Consider the following 21,892-nt stretch of genomic DNA (forward strand, 5'->3'; position numbering starts at 1 on the left):
GACAAGCACCCTTGTCATTTGTGAACACAACCCGATTAGTCCGTTTTAGCAAATCAGCGTGCAGTATTCAGGTCAGGTGATAAGGCTGTTAGTCATTTTGAAAAGATGCACTAGCTGAGAGTCAAAGCTGTCTAAAAGTGATCGAGGATGGATAATTTTAACGTAAAATTAGACCGTGATATCTTCTTTGGGGTGTAAAAGGAAAATAAAAGCTGAAACTTGTTCACAGAACCTTGCTATAGCAGTTGTTAGTGATGAGGGAATCTGTCAGACGTCTATGTCAGCTGAGGAGGTTAACATCACAAAGATTAACCAAGTGTTTTATTATATATCATAGCAATTACTTGGTTTTGTTCAACATAAAATGAAACATAAAAAACATAAAAATGACTTTTAATATGGTATTATTGACATTAAAAAGTTATTCGAATCGAATATATTCTGCCGAAACCCGGGATCGAACCAGGGACCTTTAGATCTTCAGTCTAACGCTCTCCCAACTGAGCTATTTCGGCCTGGTGATCAAAGTGAAGAGATATCTGTAATTCTCTATCTGCTCCGCTAGGGGTCGCTTTTGGTATTAAGTGTGGAATAGCTTGAAAATAGTTTACGGTTTGTAAAAATTATGAAGCATTGTTTATTTTATTCATTTATTTTCAACAGGATTATTCATATTTGTGTTCCACTGTGCCCTGAAAGAAAATGTACAAAAGCAATGGAGGAGATATTTGTGCTGTGGAAAGTTCCGCTTGGCAGATAATTCAGGTAAATTTAGTTAGTACCTAACTTACTTACTATATTTTTTTAAATATTATTTTTTTCTCAAGAAGTTTTGTCAGCTACTATATGTCATAATCACACATATAATTAATAAAAATACGTGAGAAAAAAAAACATATAACGTTAGCTAGCTATAGGCCTATTATCTGTTTGAATGCTGGAAGTTGTGTAATGTTACCCTCACCTGTTGCATTCTTGCAGACTTTTTCTTTTTAAACACATGCATTATGGCAGTGATTCTTATACTTTTTTCCCCAGGCATTTTGGATATTGCCTGTTCTGTGACTACATCTTTAGGTGCTGAATCCTGAGACTTTTGTTGCACTATTAGAATGTTTGTTTCTCTAAAGCTCAGCTTTTGGGACTTTCTTTAAGAACTATTATTATTAAAATTTAGGACCAGAGAGAACTTAGCTGGACTTTACTTCCAGTTAAATCTGATCAAATAAGATGTGAAGCTAAACAGTGCTGTTTTCAAATGCCAGTCCCACGCCAGCCCTGTATTTATAATGATGGATTTGCCAGATTTAACTTGCGTGTTTTCTTTCGCTGTGTCTGTATGCATGGAATGCACCTGAGTGACGAAAGTTAACTGGTAGTTATAGATAACATTAAACCATGTTTTGCAGACTGGAGCAAGACTGCCACTAATAATACCAAGAAAGTGAGTTCTGATAACCTGGGAAAGTCCCTCTCCTCCAGTTCCTTTGGCTCCACTACAGCCAACTGGACGTCTAAAGCCAAAGCCACACTAAACCCCTTTGCCAGGCACAGTAATGCAGGTGAGCATACAAATCATGATGTGGATTGATTGCTTAGGTCACAGTTGGTGTTGCAGTAAGCAACATAAAACTGTTATTTCATTTTAAAGAAAGGGCTTAAACATGTTTTGTTGGTATGCTCTCAGTAATATATTGCCAAGATGTAAAATGGTTGACTATTTGCCCTTCATGCCTTGTGTTATTTTGTACTTTGCTCTACTGTGTTGCTTTTTGTGTGACTGTAGCCTGGACTCAGTGGTGTGTCTGTATTTATGTTTGTGGTATAGATAGTACCCTGCAATAATGCCATGGAGAGACTTCCTGAGGTAAAACCACACAAGCCAGTTTGAGTTCACACTGCTTTTCTCTATTCATGTGATCAGCTTCCCCTTTTGGGATAGACTGAATTCAATCCAGCGGCCCTAGACATAATTCCTAGTCTAACTCACTCCTAACACATAAATGCTTTTGGCCCTCCAAAACAGTCCGTCATATGACATTACATTTAAAAAAAAAAAAAAACGTTAGGCATCTGTTGTGATGTTTTATGATGAAATAGTTGCCTGTTGGATTGAATCCAAGTTGTGGAGTGACATTCAAGAACTTGAAAGTACACTGCTGCTGGTTGTCATTGTCATTAGTATAGCTTATGAAGGTGCAATACAAGGAAACACTTCAATGCTGAATAAATGATTATAAAGCAGTTATAGACTTGATTCCCACCCAAACTTTCAGTAGACATTAACAACCTTTAGTGTCTTTTAGGAGTTCTGAATGTCATTTGCACTCTGTTTGACACTAATTTTTCTCACGGTTGCCTGTTTTGATTTGTCTCCATTGTTTTGTTCTTTTTCTTTTCGTTTGGCAGTGTTAATGTCCACACAGGAGAAAATACCCAACTTGCACTGCTGAAACTAAAATATATAAAACCATTAAAAGTAGAACTTCATGCCTACAGCAGGATCACTCTACACGCTTGTCATGCAGAAGTTTTAAAAAAAATACACTTGTCTTGGACAAGCGGACAAGCTTTAATGCTGAGCCCTGGGATAGATAATATGCACTTGCTGTATAGCACCACTAATGCACTTAACATCAGAAATTTAAACATTATAGATACGATTTATACTTTGTGTAATTGGTACTGTCCATTACTTTGGCATATGTAATTGTACTGTTATGCACAGTAGAGTTTATGTCATTGTAAAATATTGAGACATTTAGGGTTTAGGAGGTATAGACTTGCTATATTTGCATACATGCTAAGATGAAAATAATTCTGTTATGACACTGAAATTGCATTATTTATCTAAGAATACATTCTTCACAAGCTCATTCTGTGTAATTATGTATTTTAAGTTATTGTAATGTACACTGTATAGATTTTTCCTTAACATTAATATAACGGACCATTTAACTGACTATTTAATTAAAAGTACACCATGTAACGTTTGGCCATCTTGCGGTTAAAAACGAAACTGTTTTGGTTGTGCTTCGACTCTGCTTGACTGTTTGGATGAATATGGTTATCCTACTGCTCATAAAACATTCACTACTAGGCTTAAAAGATCCAACAAGACGTTACTGTAGCTATTCCCATTGACCGACACCGAACTACCTTCCAGCAAATCAATTCCAGCACAGCTCTACAACAACCATAATGAAATGACTCTTCACAATAGATAATGTAATACAATAAACTCTGTGAGAGAGCTACATATGGCGATTTCACTTTTTAATAAAATACCGTACTCACCTGTTGAGTAATAAAAACGGCATCTCCAAATCCCTCAGTTCTCTGAAAAGTCAAGCCAATGTTGATTCTTGTTTTATGACAAGCTCTGTCGCGTTCTCTTTTTGACTATCCTCTATTCCGCGCTTGTTTAAAATGGGTGATTTTACGGAGTTTGGAGGTTTAGCTGTTCCATGTGAACCTCTTTTACTCGTTGTGACAACTCCATTCCCACAGTAGACAGAGCAACTTTCCTCTAATTACGGATTTGACAAGACAAGCACAGGCGAGTGACACATATATGCAGTTTCCCATCCCAAAAGGTCTAAAATATAAACACATATAATAGGCTTACCATATCAGGGTAAGACAAAAACCCATTTTAGAAGGATAGATGATGTATTGACTCGTTATTGAAATTGTGTTCATTTTGAACAAAAAAAAGTTACATAGTGTACCTTTAAAATGTCTAATTTTCCCTTTTTGCTGTTTTATTTTTGCACCTTATAGCGAAGTAAAAATCTCATCAGGCGGAGGAAGGACTAGTTCTAGTTGAAAAGAACAATTACTACACAAATTTAAATACAGATTTATTTGACTGATTTTTTGTTGCTGTTGCTTTGTTCATTTGTTACATTTTGCTAGTATGACACAATATGTGAATTGTGAAATAATCTTTGCTATTATATTGTATATTAGAATTAGCTATCTAAATGACCTCATTATCAATTAATGACTTTTCTACCATAGTACATGAGCATGATATGTTTCTCCAGTTTTTGTTATTCTGTAATTTAGTTCTATAGGTCAATACCTTTCTGTAGTCCCGAATCCCCTCATAATAGGACAGAGGCTAAGGAATCATTGCAAAGAAAAGCTTAAGCAATATTGTTCTGTATCGTTATTGAAGTGGACTGAAGGTGCATGTGTGTTGGAATGTTTTTGCCCAAGAATGCACAACGGCATGGAACATCAACAGAATGGCATGGACAATTAATAACTCACCATTAGTTGAATGAATTGGAAACTAATATGATCCAACTGCCAAAGTAGTTCTGCTTTCTTTTGACGCAGCGAACATGTAGGAAAATAGTTTGCATCGGGTGCCAGTTGTAATCTTCATATTGTATGGATACTTTGGCATCAATACTGGATTGCTCACTACTTTTAGAAGTCTATTCACACAGTCCTTCAGTCAACCATTGTGGCATATTTGCAGGTAAAAGCTTCCCCAATCAGAGCAGTCCCAAATGCAGCCCTTCCGACGGAGAGGCTTCCTCGTCCATCCTCCCCGTGCACCAGGTCTTGGACAAGGTAAAGGGCTACTGCTCCGTACGCTCGGACAACTTCTACAAAAACATCATCATGTCAGACAGCTTTAGCAATAGCACTAAATTCTAGGGAGAGGAGGCTGAGATGGAGCCGTCCTGTGTCCCAGACTTACCTTGTGTGCTAAGGCAGGATCATGTTTATACGCTACAGTGCTTATTGAGTTAACCCTCCCCAACTGGAGTAGAGAAACATAACCCTGTAGAGAGGGCAAGCTATGAAAGTGTGGATTTTACATACTGTGATATTCAGCTTATACTGACTATGTGATCTGTAAATAATCATAATATATTTTACTGTTTGTGCTTTTTCTAATTTTTGTTTTGCATACTTTTTTTTTTGCACATTACTTTGTTTTCTTGTATATATAAATCCATAAATGCTTGCTGCGGCATACAAAATGGGACCATTTCACGACCAAAGACTTAAAAACATGAGGAGGAGCTAGTTCCTCTATTCGGGACTTAAAGAACATGAATGGTTGGAGCTTGAATTTTAATGCTTGTGAATTTTGCCTTAGTTTAAGCAGATAAAGAACATTTTCGCTGTAAATTAGTGAACCTTTAATACCTTTATTTTGTCATTATTTAAATGATCTCTGTCTTTACATGATCTACTACTGATTAACATGTCATAGAAAATGTTGTTTTTTTACAGTGTGAACAATAGTTACAGTGCATACAGTTACATGACACTACTCTAATAGAAGGGCAGGACAGCAAGATCAGTCTTCTGCTATTTGACAACGGAATGGAAGACAACAGCTATACGCCAAATCTAACATGTTCAGATCTTCCTATTGCTGTAGTTTAATGGCATTGGTGTTTCGACTTGGTATTTATTTTAAACGCTTTTAAGAGATTTCTATGCTTAAGTGAAGAAAATGTCAACAGCAGGAAACATTTACCAAGGGCTGTTCAGTTTGCTCTGGTCATCAGTGTAGATCATCATTAGTATAGTGGCTATGGATGTTTTATGAAAATGTGACATCTTGCATATTAAATGCACTTAAACCAGATTGTGTCTGTCTTATTTGCTTGACGACCAGTAACATATTTGTCTGCTTATGGTGAAAAGTAACTGTAATAGGACGTTTGTTCATTGTTTTAATACCGTTCTCAAACCACAAAACTTTTTTTTATACATCGTGCATAGAATATTTTTTTATTATTTTTATTATTTTTTTCGAAATGTTTTAGTTGGACGCTGTTTCAAAATGTTAAGGCGCCGGAAAGCTCCGGAAGTAATCTCTCGCGCTCGTACGCCACTCGTTGTTTACACAGAAATTTCGGAAGTCTTACCTTTCACTGTGAAGATCTAAACATATTTAGATATACAGGAAATCACAATGGAAGACGACTTCGATATATCATCCAAGGGGGTTATCCATCGACTGGAAGTTGAAACCGGGTACCGCCATCTTGTAGCAGAAGAACTTCTCTTGAGTTAGCATTTCCATTGACTCACTTTGACAGCGAATAACTTTACATCTGAGGCGTTTGAAGACTCCATTTGTCCATTATTTATTTCTAAAGAAACACTACAATGTATAAAATGCTCCATTACCTTGTAGCTTATATGTTATGGCCCCATAGAAGCAGTTTTTTTGTAAAAGTAGGCTAACGATTGCGTCATAACCACGTGACTCTGTCGCACGCGTAGAGAGATTACCGTATGGACAGGAGGAGAAGCTCGCGGGCAATCGAGGAAACGTGGAGGCAAAATGACAAAATAATTAATCAGAATACCTAGCAAAAGTTTCTCCTGCTCCTAGCTCATGGACAGCTCATACTCACACTCTCCGCCTCTGCACGTTTCGGAAGGGAATGATTCACCTCTTTCCGGCGCTTGGACGCTTATCACTTGGACGTGGCTGTGGTTACAAGAGGTAAAAACAATATTTAATACTGTTTGTTTATTCACACAAACCGCTCGTTTCATGTTGGCCATCAATGTGTGCTTAAATTTACGAGTCATTAAATCATGTTTAATTTGGACTTCTCTGTGCATGCTCTTTGAGGTGGTGACCATAGACCTCCATTATGTGACTGACAGACAAGAACGGTTTGACCTAAAAATATCAAAATTGAAAATTCTGTGGAAACAAAGACACATACATCTTGGATGCCCTTGAGGTAAGCTAAAACATATCAAAAACTAATTTCAAAGTGAACTATCCCTTTAATAGGAAAAAAAACCTTTTTAGAACATTTTTTTTTATCTGAGATATAACACAGTAAATATGGATATAGAGCAAGTTATGTAAAACGATATACTGATGTTTAATATTAAGTATTCACATTACATTTAAATTCCCAACTAATCAATATTAAATAGGTTGCCTAATTAGAGATCATGGTGAAAATTGAGACATTTTGGCTTTTGCGATACCATCATATCTTGATAATCTTAATCATCTGTTTTTAGCTCACTTTTAATCATTTGTTGGGTTTTGTCAGGGTGTTTCCCAGAACCTAACAGGGTGGTTAGTGGCTTCGGCTCAATGCGTCTGACTGTAACAGGGGGACAGGAATAGAGTGTGTTTGTTCCTTTGTCCCGGTAGTAAATGAGAGCACCACAAATTCCTTCCAGAAGTTTCTTGTGAAAGCCTTCCTGTGAGGTAAACCAGCATTCCTGATGATGCCAAAAATGAATGGAGATAAGTAGCCATCCTCATATAAAGAGTCAGGCACTACTACCAGAGGTGGGACAAAGTCATTGTTACGCAAGTCACAAGTAAGTCTCAAGTCTTTGCCCTCGAGTCTCGAGTCAAGTCGAGTCAAAGATGAGGCAAGTCCCAAGTCGAGTCAAAAGTCAAAGCCAACAAGTCTCAAGTCGAGTCCAAAGTCCTACCATTTTAGTTTCGAGTCATTTCAAGTCCTCTTACCACAGAAAATGTATACAAATCATGTAAGTCTGTAAGATTTGTATTTATTTATACGACATTAATCAAATACAGTAAAAAAAAGCATATTGCACTAGAACAATATTGCAAAACTTCTGTAAAACTCTTTATTTTAGGTACACTAGCCTAAATGCATACAACGAATGGACAGGATTTTGATGCAAGATGCACATGGAAGCTTGATTTCAATCTTTGAATTAAATTGAAAAAGTAGCACAAATAAATACAAAAAAAAAAAATAAAGACACAAATAAAGAAACATTTTAGGGTAGTTTAAAGTATTAAGTATAAAGTAATCCAATGTAAAATAACACTGATAGTCTTTTTAGTCCAGACTGAATTAAATACATAGGCTATTCATTCTGATTGCTTACAATTAATGCTATATTATGTTGTTATGACAACAGAATTAATGGCAGACACTTATGGCTGCGTTCACTTTAAGAACTAGTTCGCGAATCCATTACTGTGTTTCATTATAACTTTGTCACACGCGTTTAATGCTAATTTAAGACATAACCGACTGTCTTTACGAGGTTACTCACCAAGACAGTTTTGAAATAATTTTGCTTTTAACTGTTAAAGCGATATAATCCAGGGATAACACTTTTGTGGCGAGCTGTTTGTGAGGCGGATTTAGGCTTTATATGTGCGCGCAGTGAAAGACATCTCTGAGAGTGCGCGAGCTGGGGATGGTTTAACATTGCTTGAATGTTTAAACTGGTAATCCAATGATAAACGATAGTTACCGGTGCGATGCTGGCCCGATTTCAAGTGTGTACCTGCAGTAGCGCTTGCCAAGTGCAGAGAGAGAAGACGCAGCACCGCCGCGAGTCCTCAATATGGAAAAAAATAGATTCGTGGCCGTTGAGAATCAATTTTGAATCGACCACATTTTAAAAAACGATTAATCGAAATCGAAAAATATATTTTTTTGCCCAGCCCTAATCAATTTATAAATAAATTTTGATATTGCTAGGGATATATCAGTGTCACTGGATATTGGTAGGGACACGTCCCTAGCGTCCCTACTAAATTCTACGCCCCTGTGTATTGGAGAGACTGAGATATACATTTGTGTTTATCCGTCTAGCAGCAAGGTAGAAATTGTCCTTTAAAACGGACGTTGACATGATGTTGGCAAGGTTTTCCATCTGAGTGTGCTACACTTATCTACCTCATATAATCCGGGTTCAAAAATACCTATTTTTGTAAGCATGAACCAGCAAGAGAGACGTGCGTTTACTGTCTCGTTGATAGGCTAGAGTAAATATATGCAGCAGCTAGCTAGTACGGTACATCCTATAAGGTGCTTATCATTCATTCAAAACTTACCTTTCTTTGTGCAACTTCAGGTGTCGAACAAAGTTGGACGTTGTGGCAGCTCCGTCTGTAATCTTCGACCCGCATGTTTTGTTTTGCAAATTGCAACTCGTTTTTTTGTCGACTAGCTCGTAATTTTTATAGCCAAAAGAAACTACCTCGGTATCATTTTGCCAACTGGCGCGTTGGTGCTTGTTGCGCTTCATAGGTTGTCTTGCTGTCGAATCAAAAAAACATGGGACTACAGTGATTGGATGTCGTGCAGGCAGCGCGCGTTGCCGCGTTCTCTCTGCATGCATACAGGTGACGGCGCGCATTTTTTTCACAGATGCAGATAAACGCGGGCGCGGCCGTGTGAAAAATTTTTTCCCCAGTTTTCATGGGAAGTAGCAAGTCTTCTCGAGTCAAAAGGCGCAAGTCCAAGTGAAGTCACGAATCATTGATGTTAAAGTCCAAGTCGAGTTGCAAGTCTTTGTACATTTTGTCAAGTCGAGTCTGAAGTCATCAAATTCATGACTCGAGTCTGACTCGAGTCCAAGTCACATGACTCGAGTCCACACCTCTGACTACTACGCTATTCACCTTAATGGTAAATCCCTCAATATGTGATCACTCAGTGATCACAATATCGGTTTACACCAAAAAGGCTTTACACCACTTCATGGAAAACAACAACAGGAAAAGAAAGAGCGAGTGCAGTTATTCAGAAAATTGCTAGCCTCTAGCACTGTGGAAACATTTAGCTTTGCCATTACCCTCTCCCTGTTTGATCTCCGGCCATGTTGACAGTTTTATCCGTTTCTCTCACACTACAGTATACCTTTCTGAAGTTATTTTCTGCTTAACTGTCCACCTTTTCTGTGTACATAACCTTGTTATGCAATACAACTTTCATTGTAAGTACGTTAATAAGCAATTTTCATGTCATTGCAAAGTAGTGACAAAAAACAAAAATAGATACCACAGCCGTATTCCATCAAGAAAGATGGTCTATGTGCATTTCACCAATGACTGGGTTTTAGGTTTTTATTATTTGCCTTTTCACATTACAATAAATATTCAGCTCATTCATTAGATTACAAATTGATTGAAAAATCAAACTACTGTATATCCACTGATAAATGTGAACTGCTTGTCCTAGTTCTGTACATATACACAGGCATTTTTTATTATTCATAAACAAACATCCACAATTTAATTTACAGAAAGCTAGACATGATATTAAAACTCTGAACCTTGAATGACAGAGTGATCTTTACCCAATAAAAAACGTATGTTTAATGTCAAACCTAAAGTGCCCACAAACCACTGTTGCCCTTAATAAATATTCAAAATGTATTCAATTGGAAACATCAGATGATGTAGTATATTACACGTCAATTAGAAGCAATCTGGTTTTACAGTATTTTGCAAAATACTGACATTTAGATAATATATCACTCCTATTCACTGTCACTGTTCACTATTGAGATGCTAGCATTTCATGACAAGCCCAATATGTATAATACTATACTTTGCAAACCATTCACAGCACACATATTCAGATATACGGCCAGGCTTGCTTCCCAAATAGTAATAATATACAAGTTGTGTCCGCTCAGGTTTGTATTTGATTGTGCCTCCTCTGTCTCTGGGAGAATCTAGACTTGTATCGTTCTTTGTAGTTTCTGGGATGGTAACTTTTGACTGAGGAATTTTCATCTCTGAAAAAGATACAGAGTCAGGCATCTGTAAAATGCAATGCAACTCCCGTAATGTGTGTAATATTTTAATTATGACACTAACTTTAGCTGGAGATCCAAGTAAGAGCAAAACCGCACACATTTTGTGTCTCTTCTATGTGCGCAGTGGCATCGTTCCATATCTCTTCTTAGCCGCATTTGGAGTGAACCTACACCATAGGGAATGACCTGACTGAAAGAGAACAGCTGATATTTTTAAGTGCATTCCAAACATATCAACATTTAATGTGATTATTTAAAAAAAAAAATCTAATGTAATAAATTACTGGAAAAAAAAAACTTGGTCACACTTTAGATTAGGGTCCAATTCTCACTATTAACTCACAATTAACTATGACTTTTGCCTTAATAAACTCCTTATCACTGCTTATTAATAGTTAGTAAGGTAGTTGTTAAAGGGATGGTTCACACAAAAATAAAAATTTTGTCATCCTTTACTCAACATGTTGTTTCAAACCTATACGATATTTTGAAGAATGTTGGTAAGATCGTTGATGGACTGATGTTGATATCTGGTTACCAACATTCTTCAAAATATCTGCTTTTGCGTTCAACAGAAGAAAGAAACTCATTCAGATTTGGTACGACATGATGGTGAGTAAACGATGACACAATTTTCATTTTTGGGTGAACTGTCCCTTTAAGTTCAGGTATTGGGTAGATTAATGAGGTGGTTCACTTTTTTAAAAACTTTTGCTGATAATTTAATCACACCCATGTCATCCAAGATATCCATGTCATTCTTTCTTCAGTCGAAAAGAAATTAAGGTTTTTGATGATAACATTCAAACATGCTTTGAGTTTTCACTCTAAAATCACTTCCCGAGAGCCAGACCCTCAATCTTTAGTTTCTTGGTTGTTTTTCACCAAAGGCAGTCTGCCTGTCCTCGGGTCTCCATGCGTGGGCCACATTAATGAGACCACACACTTAAATACAACCAGACACGTGCTTTCAATGTACAGGTTTCCAGCTTCAGTCCCCCACAGATTTCAACCTCCATTTCTCTCTATTTTTTGTATTGCTCAAAGAGATCTCTATTGAAACACAGAAACAGACAGATCAATGTTTGGATGATGTACCTGGGTGTATCGACCCAGACGATTCCTATGTGGCAAAAGTACACGCATTCTTTGTCCTTCAGGTTTTCACAGGAGCAGCGTCTCTCGCGATGGTGAATTTCTGGAGGAACATTCACAGTTGGACTAATGTTGGCACGCGACCCTGGGACTGAACAAATACAAAGTTTAAACAAAAGGTACAGTGACAAAAGAAACAATCAAAATCAGGAAAGAAATGTTACAAAATACTTTTATTTCAGTTCCTTTTCGAAGGGAACTCAACAATACGTCGAATGACGCAATGGGGAACGCCATTGCGTCATTCGACGTATTGTCTCGTTCCCTGTTCTCAGGGAACATAGGTTACAGTCGTAACCTGAGACGTTCCCTTTCGAAGGGAACTCAACAATACGTCGAATAACGCAATGGCGTTCCCCATTGCGTCATTCGACGTATTGTCTCGTTCCCTGTTCTCAGGGAACATAGGTTACAGTCGTAACCTGAGACGTTCTTTCTATTCAGTTTCCACAAAAACTGTTTTTAATATTGATAATGGTTAGAAATGACTCTTGAACAACAAATCAGCATATTATAATGATTTCTGAAGAACACTACAAGATATCACACAAATCAATAGATTTTAAAATATATTCACATCAAAATATCTATATTTTTTTACTGTATTTTTTAATAAATAGATGCTGTAAAAAAATGAGGCAAGACTATCAAATACAGCCTTCAGAATGCTGAATCAGAGTTAAGTCATGGATTTCTAGCAAATATTTCCCTATTTCCCCTAGCCTATGATTTGTTTTGTTTTGCTTTGATGTGTTACGCTTGAGACAAAACCTAAAAATGTGTCAAAATATTAGTCAGTGCGGCATCTCCGCTTGGCCATGTAAGACATAACATGTCTAAGCTCTTCCTGCTGTCTAAACATTTCAGCAATGTTGTGTCTCCGAGGTCCTCTTTGTTTTAGGCCTTTAATGGAGGATTCTCGGATCCAGTTTTCATGTAACTATGATCTAATAGGTTATCAGTTCAGAAGTGAATTTCCACGCAATCTCAGTAAAAAATAATACTAAAATAATGTTACACAATAAAAAGGAAACCTACAAACAAAATGGCTTAGGTTGCATGAACTTCATTAAGGTTGTGGGAAATGAAAAGCCAAGTGGCCCATGTGGACCGTGTTTAAAGAAGACAGTAAATACGAATCTGTGGCCAACCACATTTAATGCCTCTAGGATTCCAGCAGCGCATGTAGATGGTACAAAGCAAACCACCACTACAGCTTCCGATGGTTGGGGTTTTAAAAGTCGAATCAAAAACAGATCTCTTGTTCATCGGCGACATGGTAACTTTTTAACAGAAAAACAAACCTCAAAGTAAATGCAAAGGAACAAGAAATGTATACATGAAACATCAAAGTAGCTACTTGAAATAATACCATGGTACATTTGATTGCCAGGAAAGTTAGAGGATAGGGGTGCATCAATATCCTCATGTCGCGGTTCGATACACATCATGATGCTGAACTCACGATACAATATTATTGCGATACTTCGCAAGAAACTAGAACGTAGGAACGTTCCATGTAGGTTATTTTTAGGTTCCATATTTATAACGTAAGGAGAATGTTCCGGGAACGTTTCCTTAACCTTAAGGGAAAGTTCTAGGAACAATCTGGGAACCTAAATTTGTTTGCTGGGGAAAGACAATAACAATATAAGTAACAATCATTTCCCCATTGCATTATTATACATTGTATTCAACATTATATAGTAGTTTAATGTAGCACTGACACTATAACTCTGAACAGTGTTGTAGTCGAGACCACCTCACTCGAGTCCGAGTCGACACCGAGACCAGAGAGAGTCGAATCCGAGTCAAGACCGAGTCCATAGAGAGTCGAGTCCGAGACTAGAGACGGTCGAGTCCGAGTCGAGACCGAGACCAGTGAGGGTTGATTACCTAATTTACTTTTATTTACTTAGAGAAATCCTTTATTTATTTATTTTTTACTGAATTTACTTAGAGTTTAAAAAATATGATCAGTTTAGGGTAAAAAGGCCACATAGTAGGTGGTGTTAAAAGTAATTTTATGACAATTTGTCATGCGCAGTTGTGCACTAGAAAATCACCAATCACTGGGCGTGTCAATCAATTTAAATAAATATTTTATTAACATACATTAATAATCATGAAAAATATTTTTAATTGAACTCGAGTGGACTCGGGAATAATTCCGAGTCCTAAAAAAAAAGGTTCGAGTACGAGTCAATTCCGAGTCCAAATGGACACGAGTCCATGACAAGACCAAGACCATTAAAATATGGTCTCGAGACCGAGTCCGAGACGAGTCCGAGTCTCGAGTACTACAACACTGACTCTGAAAACGTGAATTTCTTCTCGCATAGTAATTTTTATTTACATTTTAGAAAAAAAAAATTTATTTACACAATACATATTGTTTCATTTTTGTATTGTGATATATTATGACATGATATATTGTTACACCCCTATTAGAGAATTACTTTTTATGAAGTAAGATAGATGGAGTGGAGGCTGCAGGAGGTCTCGCTCTCTTGAAGGCTCAGCAGTGGTGACATTTGGAACATGGAAGAGGTGTTTTAGTTGGACCTCAGTAACCCGAATGACATCTAAGGTACTCAATCAGGTGAACAGAGCCTAAGGCTTTAAGACCTTATAGAAACGGATGAAATTGCATGCCCCGGTCTTGTGGAAAGCGATCTGGGAGTGATCACTGCAGTAATCCATCACTATCACAAAGCTGTGGGGGTCTAACTATATAAGTTTGATGTGGAATACACAACAATGGTCTGACTGACTGTTTTGATGCAGGAAATCAGTTGTCATCCATGTCCTCAAGGGGTCAGTTGAGGTTTCCCAGTGAAGCATTTGGGCTAGTTTCCATATAACAGGTAAGGATACTGAATACAAGGAGCTTAGATTTAGAGCTTGGATTTTGTTACAAATCCATTGGAACATCTGCTAAAAATGCCTAACATAATTCACATACAACTGACTTTATACCATCCTACCCTTAATCGTGAGAAAGACAATCAGGAAAAGTTTTCTTTATCCCAGTAATATTTTACCAGACTAGACTTTTCTAACTCAATACTGGTGTGAGACTGTGAAACCTATAAGGCAAGCTCTGTTCTCCTCAGCACATTTTGTTCTCCCAAGAAAAAATTAATTTTGTGACCCGTGCCCTGAAGAGAGAGATGACTGCCAAGTTGGATCAGTGTAGAATTGTAAAGGACAGACAAGAGATTACATAAATCCATAACCACCAGTTAAACCAGACCCTCTCAGCCATGAAGAAGCAGCAAAAGCTTTTCTGTTGTTAACAATAAGATACTGATAAAATAGTTTGACTGCTGTTATTAAAATGAAAAGCTGTGATTATTTCCAAACTGTGTGAGACCAGCCTTGAAATTCAAAACTTCGGAGGAACGTAGCTCTGAAGTTTCAGCAATTAACCACAATGTAAAGTATATTATCCCAGTATTTTGCACTGCATACATCCAAAGCTGAAACTAAAGAGCTCAACAATAAACTTGGTTCTGAAAAAAATGTGAGCCAACCTGCAACCATGTTAATTGATTCAAAATATCAAAATGTTCACAATAAAAATTTCTGAAATGTATCATTGCTTAAACTAATGTTTACAGTGATAACTTGCACTGGTTATGAACTCTGCATGCTATTAAAGCAAAGCCCACCGTGCAAAAGCCTTATTTCCTCCTGACCTTTCTGAGGCAAACTCTCATTTCTTTTGCTCCACCATGAGAGAAGTTATGCTCTGTGGTCCATAGAAGTGGTAGGAGATGGCCTACACATGGGGAGTTTACACCCTATGCTCAAACCAGACGGATTACGAAGCATTTTACGCCACATTTAACCCTAATTCATCCGTTCAATGTTTTACACTTTGACTGGTGTTATAAAAGCAAAGACATTTGATAATCGAAATCTACATCTAAAAGCTGACCATTAGACAATAAGAGTTGAAGAAAAAAAATCTATCATTTAAGTTGAAATATGTATGGCTTTGTCTTCTGTAGGAAACACAAAAGTAGATATTTTGAAGAATGCTGGTAACCAAATCATTTCTTAAAATGTTCTAATGTCAGTTTTGGAATGACATGAAGGTGAGTAAATGATGACAGAAATCTTATTTTTGGGTGAACTGTCCCTTTACCCCTTTTTTCTTTAACCCTTTAACTGTCGCCCCATTTTTTGAGAATGGACATTAAAATGCACTATTCAAATTGAAATGGTTGTAATTCAAGAATGCTTTGGAATATAGAGTTGTGTCGTGTTTAAAAAAACACTCAGCAGATTATTGCTGAAGCGAACGCACTTCAAAAAATGAAAGTATGAAAAAGTTTGAATTTATATATTTATATTTTCTTTTATATAAAATATATATTTTACAAAATATTTTTTACTATAAAATTACTATAAAATCAAAGCCATATGTCTAACCAAGTTCTGTTCCAAATTTGAAGTTTATTTGACCATATTGAAGTTCCCATGAGATTTTGTTAAGGCGTAATACCAAAAATAGCCACCAGGCGACTTACGTTTCATTGAATTTAATTGTATGAATTCTGCCGTTACAAATAACTTTCTGTCCAAATATCACTTCTATCACAAAATATGGAACCTCAAGACTCAGACTAGAAAGATTAGAAAAGGTTTTGATCATGGATTATGAAACATGATGACGCCCAAAAGGGGAGGAGCCTGATAAAATAATTTAGAGTACCATTTCTATGGTAACGCAACGCCAATTTCAAAACGGTTTGCAAGCTTTCAAATGATACCTAATTTAACTGCTAAAATAAGTGATGTAATAAAAAAGGCGATAAAAAGATAAGATTATATTTTAAAGGATAATATTATTTTATTGACAAAAATTAGATTATGTTTTATTATGCATAAACCTATAGCATGAAAACAAAAGTTTCAATTATTAAAAGTGTATGTCGACTTTTTAAAACAAAGGTCAGAACTCCTGTTATGGAGGTGCGCTCTTGTCATTTATACATCTATTACTGTTCCTACATAATTTGTAACAAAAAAAAAAAAACAGTGTTAAAATATCTATTTAGGACTCTTTCCAAGGATGTATAGTTTGTCAAAATTACATTAGAGCATTACATTACATTATTGAGCAACGGCAATTAGAACATCCTATAAAGTTGCTAAACAAATCGTTTTAATATCAAATTTGATGTGAAAATACATCCAAATTGCAAAGAGCAAACCAGAGAGAATCTGACAATGAAGTTTTGACAGCAATATGTTGTGCTAGACAAAATCTCATGATGTAAACTGAATTAGCATTTTTAATTGACATTTTGCAGATAGGAAAATATTCACATTGCTAAAGATTTAAGCAGAAAGAATTATATAGAAGAAAGATGGTAGCCATTTACCTTGTTGCTCCAATATGAAAACAACCACACTTATTACAAATAAGAAGGAAAAATCCATGATGCACAGTGCTGTAATTTGGCAAGCCTGTCTCCTGGATGTCTATCCACACTCGGAGAGCAAAGCTGTGTGGAGAGAGAGTTTCTCAAACTCCTGCCACTCTCTCGACACCTCCAGCCTACCACACCCTCCTCACCCCCATCTCCGTCTTTGGATCAGCCTGCCAAGTTGTTCTCCACAATGCTGGGGACAGGTGTTTGACAAGACGCATTGTATGGGAGTGTCAATGGGACAGAAAGAGAGAAAGACCTTTCTTTCTCAGAAAGAGAAAGACCAAGTTTCTCAACTTTGTCTGTTTTCATCAAGTGCTTCCAGCAAGGTCAGAGGTTTATCGTATGGACGAATTAGGTGTGCTTGCTTTTTCGCACTCTTTGTTTTTGCCTTCCTGATGCTGTAAGAAGTAATGGAGGTTTGAAGAACAAAGTCAAAGCCTGGAGAGGAAACCCAGCTTTTTCAAAGTAGAAAAGGCTAGACAGACAAGGTCCCCCCCCCCCCCCCCCCCCCAAAACCAAGGGAAGCCCATTGTGGTAAACCTCCATCTTAATTAAAACAATAAAAAGCCAATTGAAACATCTCAATATAAACATCTGCGTGCCAGACTCCATTAACTGCGGAGGTTTCCTCTAACTGGTTAAACATTTTCTAAAGTTCAAAAACAGTTCTTGCTCTCATTTTTGGACAGTCATACTATCATCTCAAACTTTGTGAAAATGATAAATATAACAAGAGGGCCACTATACAAACAGGCTAACAAGAGATGTAAGAGATATTGCGTGAAAGTTGTTGAGAATGGTCTTTAATGGGGCCTGTCATTTAATCACAGTGGGGGCAAACTGAAGTATTCTATGGAGCGCCACAGGGGTTATTTTTTCCCACCCGTAGTTCTATTTAGCTCACTTTTTGACTTCTCATTAGTCCAGATTAGGCTTAGTTTTGCATTCAGGAGAGATAATTAAAGGCTGGGCACAACACAAAACAACATATTTGGTCAAAGAGCCCCTGGCTACAGCAATTAGATCTGTGAGGTTAGGTGCTGTGGAGAAGGAAGGAGAACTTCAGAGCTGCAAACGGATTCTTCCTGCAGCTGCGGGAGAGACTTAATGAACAGTTTGACCGACTCTCTGAAAAAATGTTCACGCTCTTGAATTGAACTGTGAACTATGCCACTATACAAGTTATACTGATTTTTTAATGTGCATCTAACTGTCATCTTGGTCTTTGGAAGAGTATGGGACAGGGTGGAAAGGGACCGGAAAGTTTTTGGATTCTTTATGCAAGTCTTTGTTGCTGTATGAAATTTCACACCACATTGTGCCAGCGCTTTATGTTTTTAATTGATTAAAGATAGTTTTATCTTTCATAGCTATGACCATGTGCTGAATAAGTATTTATTAAACTAATAAATATGGCTAACTGCTCCAAGTACAAAAAAACAATAAAAAAAAAAAACAATACAAAGGCACATGGAATCGTTCAGTTCACTAAATCAATCAATAAATCAATAACTTTATCTGTTTTCATAGAACAATACAAATTTTTTTTAAACTTTTCAGCTAAATGAATCTATTCCTGATTATCCATCCAGCAAATACATTACAATTTTAATATTGAGAGAAGACAATGATAAAGCTAAAGACTAGCTTTGAACTCTATGAGAACAAAGATGGCAATATCTAAAATCCATGGGGAAAACAGCTTATAAATCGTACTAAGTGATGTTTTTTGAAAATGTAAAAATGCAGTTTTCTGACAGGTAGGTTTAGGGGTAGGGTTCGTGTAAAGGGATAGTTTAGCCTACAGTATAGAAATTCTTAGAAAGTCCCCATAAAACATGTAAACACATGTATGTTCGTGTATATACAATGTAGCCTAAATAGGCTTATTGTAAGATCAATAGGTAAATGTGAATGTAGCACAAAAACACGTTTACTCCTATGTAGGCTAGGCCTATAGGAGTGTTTTTGTATTTGTTAGCATATCTAGCACGTTGAAAACTTTCTGCTTTTTTTATATTTTCAAAAATCCACTTAGTATGATTTATAAGCTGTTTTCCTCATAGGGACCAAAACAATTCCCCTCAAGGAAAAGGCTTTCGGGTATTGCCATCTTTGTGGAGACATTGTGCCCCAATAACATAGATTATACCAGGCCAATGGTCACACACACACAACACTGTAATTGTGAGGGTCTATGTATTTGCATCCAGGTGGATGCTACTACACATTGGTGGTGGTTGAGGAGATTCCCCCCTTCCATATGTGAAGCGCTTTTGAGTACCCAGAAAAGCGTTATATAAATGTAACAAACTATTATTATAAAAGCTACAATAATTACTATAAAATGTATGTTTTATAGCTACAGATTCTGCTTTAAGTAAAAATAATCAACAATTCCAGGCATAGATAATGAAGGTGATGAAAATGTATGACAGAAAAAAAATGTGCTCTACAACTCCACTTAGTGCTCAGATGAGGGAATTACATGAAACATTCGAAATACAATCTCATCACCAGGACCATTTTTAAAGGTAGGTAACACGTTAATCAAATTGAAATCACTAAATTAGACTGCTTTTCCTAACTCGACAACTATTTAGCACCCATTGCGGATAAGAAATGGATGTCGAGCGTTTCCCTACAGAAACAAAGTGAGAGATTCCTGCTCAAAGCTGCACATGTCGGAGTCAGTCAGAGCTTCTGTTTTACATGAACCGCCTGGAAAGCTGAGCTGGCTTGGTCAATGAGCAGTCAATTATTTCCAGGGGTTTCAGTACAGCGTAAAAAGTGTGACGTTGTAGTGTGTTTACAGGGGTTTCACGTCAGATACCTGTCCTAACTGTACATCTGCATCAGATACCTGTGTGTGTGTTTACAGGGGTTTCATGAGATACCTGTCATGTACATGTGTATCAGATACCTGTGTGTGTGTTTACAGGGGTTTCACGTCAGATACCTGTCCTAACTGTACATGTGCATCAGATACCTGTGTGTGTGTTTACAGGGGTTTCACGTCATGCAGATACCTGTTCTAACTGTACATGTGTATCAGATACCTGTGTGTGTGTTTACAGGGGTTTCACGTCAGATACCTGTCCTAACTGTACATGTGTATCAGATACCTGTGTGTGTGTTTACAGGGGTTTCACGTCAGATACCTGTCCTAACTGTACATGTGCATCAGATACCTGTGTGTGTGTTTACAGGGGTTTCATGAGATACCTGTCCTAACTGTACATCTGCATCAGATACCTGTGTGTGTGTTTACAGGGGTTTCACGTCAGATACCTGTCCTAACTGTACATGTGCATCAGATACCTGTGTGTGTGTTTACAGGGGTTTCACGTCAGATACCTGTCCTAACTGTACATGTGTATCAGATACCTGTGTGTGTGTTTACAGGGGTTTCATGAGATACCTGTCCTAACTGTACATCTGCATCAGATACCTGTGTGTGTGTTTACAGGGGTTTCACGTCAGATACCTGTCCTATCTGTACATGTGTATCAGATACCTGTGTGTGTGTGTTTACAGGGGTTTCACGTCAGATACCTGTCCTAACTGTACATGTGTATCAGATACCTGTGTGTGTGTGTTTACAGGGGTTTCATGAGATACCTGTCCTATCTGTACATGTGTATCAGATACCTGTGTGTGTGTTTACAGGGGTTTCACGTCAGATACCTGTCCTAACTGTACATGTGTATCAGATACCTGTGTGTGTGTGTTTACAGGGATTTCACGTCAGATACCTGTCCTAACTGTACATGTGCATCAGATACCTGTGTGTGTGTGTTTACAGGGATTTCACGTCAGATACCTGTCCTAACTGTACATGTGCATCAGATACCTGTGTGTGTGTGTTTACAGGGATTTCACGTCAGATACCTGTCCTAACTGTACATGTGCATCAGATACCTGTGTGTGTGTGTTTACAGGGATTTCACGTCAGATACCTGTCCTAACTGTACATGTGCATCAGATACCTGTGTGTGTGTGTTTACAGGGATTTCACGTCAGATACCTGTCCTAACTGTACTTGTGCATCAGATACCTGTGTGTGTGTTTACAGGGGTTTCACGTCAGATACCTGTCCTAACTGTACATGTGTATCAGATACCTGTGTGTGTGTTTACAGGGGTTTCACGTCAGATACCTGTCCTAACTGTACATGTGCATCAGATACCTGTGTGTGTGTTTACAGGGGTTTCATGAGATACCTGTCCTAACTGTACATCTGCATCAGATACCTGTGTGTGTGTTTACAGGGTTTCACGTCAGATACCTGTCCTAACTGTACATCTGATCTGCAAATTATCGCTTTTTTTTTGGAAAGGGGTGTGATGGCCACACCCTCGGAAACGCCTCGTGTGCGTCGCGGGACTGAAACCCCTGTACTTTAGTGAATCCCGCCCGGGCACTAGGCCTAAGGTACGCCAGTGCGTAAAATAAATAAAGCCTGAGTTTTGGATTTTGGATAATTTGGATTTTGTATTTCCAAATTATTAGTATTTGCATTACCAGTTTTATACTAGTCTATAGTCTATAGTTAATTTAAAAATTTAAACACACTTATGTAGGCTAGGCCTATAAAGAAGTGTATTTGTATTTGTTAGTATCTCTAGCACGTTGAAAACATTTCACGTTTAATTCAATCGGTTACTTGCCGTTTCTTTTTGATTATCTGTGAAATATCCTAGCAATTTTTAAAAATGTTTTTTTACTGTCAGAAA

At 37.4% G+C, this 21,892-nt stretch overlaps 2 protein-coding genes and 1 non-coding gene across 9 annotated transcripts in view; 1 reads left to right on the top strand and 2 right to left on the bottom strand.

The window, feature by feature from the left end:
- adgrg6 (adhesion G protein-coupled receptor G6) overlaps nt 1-5,620 on the top strand; it is a 40,521-nt gene extending 34,901 nt beyond the window's left edge. For all 7 annotated transcript variants that reach the window (XM_089118791.1, XM_089118786.1, XM_089118787.1 and 4 more), the window contains 3 exons: nt 664-765; nt 1,410-1,562; nt 4,493-5,620. In XM_089118791.1, coding sequence (XP_088974917.1) covers nt 664-765; nt 1,410-1,562; nt 4,493-4,674 — 437 coding nt within the window. In that variant the 3' untranslated portion in view covers nt 4,675-5,620. The remainder of the gene's footprint in view (nt 1-663; nt 766-1,409; nt 1,563-4,492) is intronic.
- Nucleotides 443-515, bottom strand: trnaf-gaa (transfer RNA phenylalanine (anticodon GAA)). The gene has a single exon. It is a non-coding gene; the product is annotated as a tRNA-Phe (tRNA).
- Nucleotides 5,621-9,857: 4,237 nt separating the features above from the next.
- LOC120491081 (uncharacterized) lies at nt 9,858-17,204 on the bottom strand. The gene is made up of 4 exons (XM_039688675.2): nt 17,106-17,204; nt 11,653-11,800; nt 10,616-10,744; nt 9,858-10,533 (listed from the first exon to the last, which is right to left on the bottom strand). The coding sequence occupies exons 1-4, from the start codon at nt 17,161-17,163 to the stop codon at nt 10,428-10,430; spliced, it is 441 nt and encodes a 146-aa protein (XP_039544609.2). The 5' UTR covers nt 17,164-17,204; the 3' UTR covers nt 9,858-10,427.
- Between the last annotated feature and the right edge of the window lie 4,688 nt (nt 17,205-21,892).

The sequence above is a fragment of the Pimephales promelas genome, chromosome 13 (genome assembly GCF_988280905.1).
Source record: "Pimephales promelas chromosome 13, fPimPro1.hap1.1, whole genome shotgun sequence".
Lineage (NCBI taxonomy): Eukaryota > Metazoa > Chordata > Actinopteri > Cypriniformes > Leuciscidae > Pimephales > Pimephales promelas.

Excerpts from the sequence above, each read along its gene's own strand:
- LOC120491081 (XM_039688675.2), bottom strand. The coding sequence starts at position 17,163 with ATGGATTTTTCCTTCTTATTTGTAATAAGTGTGGTTGTTTTCATATTG. Across the intron at positions 11,801-17,105 it reads TTTCATATTGGAGCAACAAG|TCCCAGGGTCGCGTGCCAAC; the intron begins GTAAATGGCTAC and ends GTATTTGTTCAG. Across the intron at positions 10,534-10,615 it reads TACTTGGATCTCCAGCTAAA|AGATGAAAATTCCTCAGTCA; the intron begins GTTAGTGTCATA and ends TATCTTTTTCAG.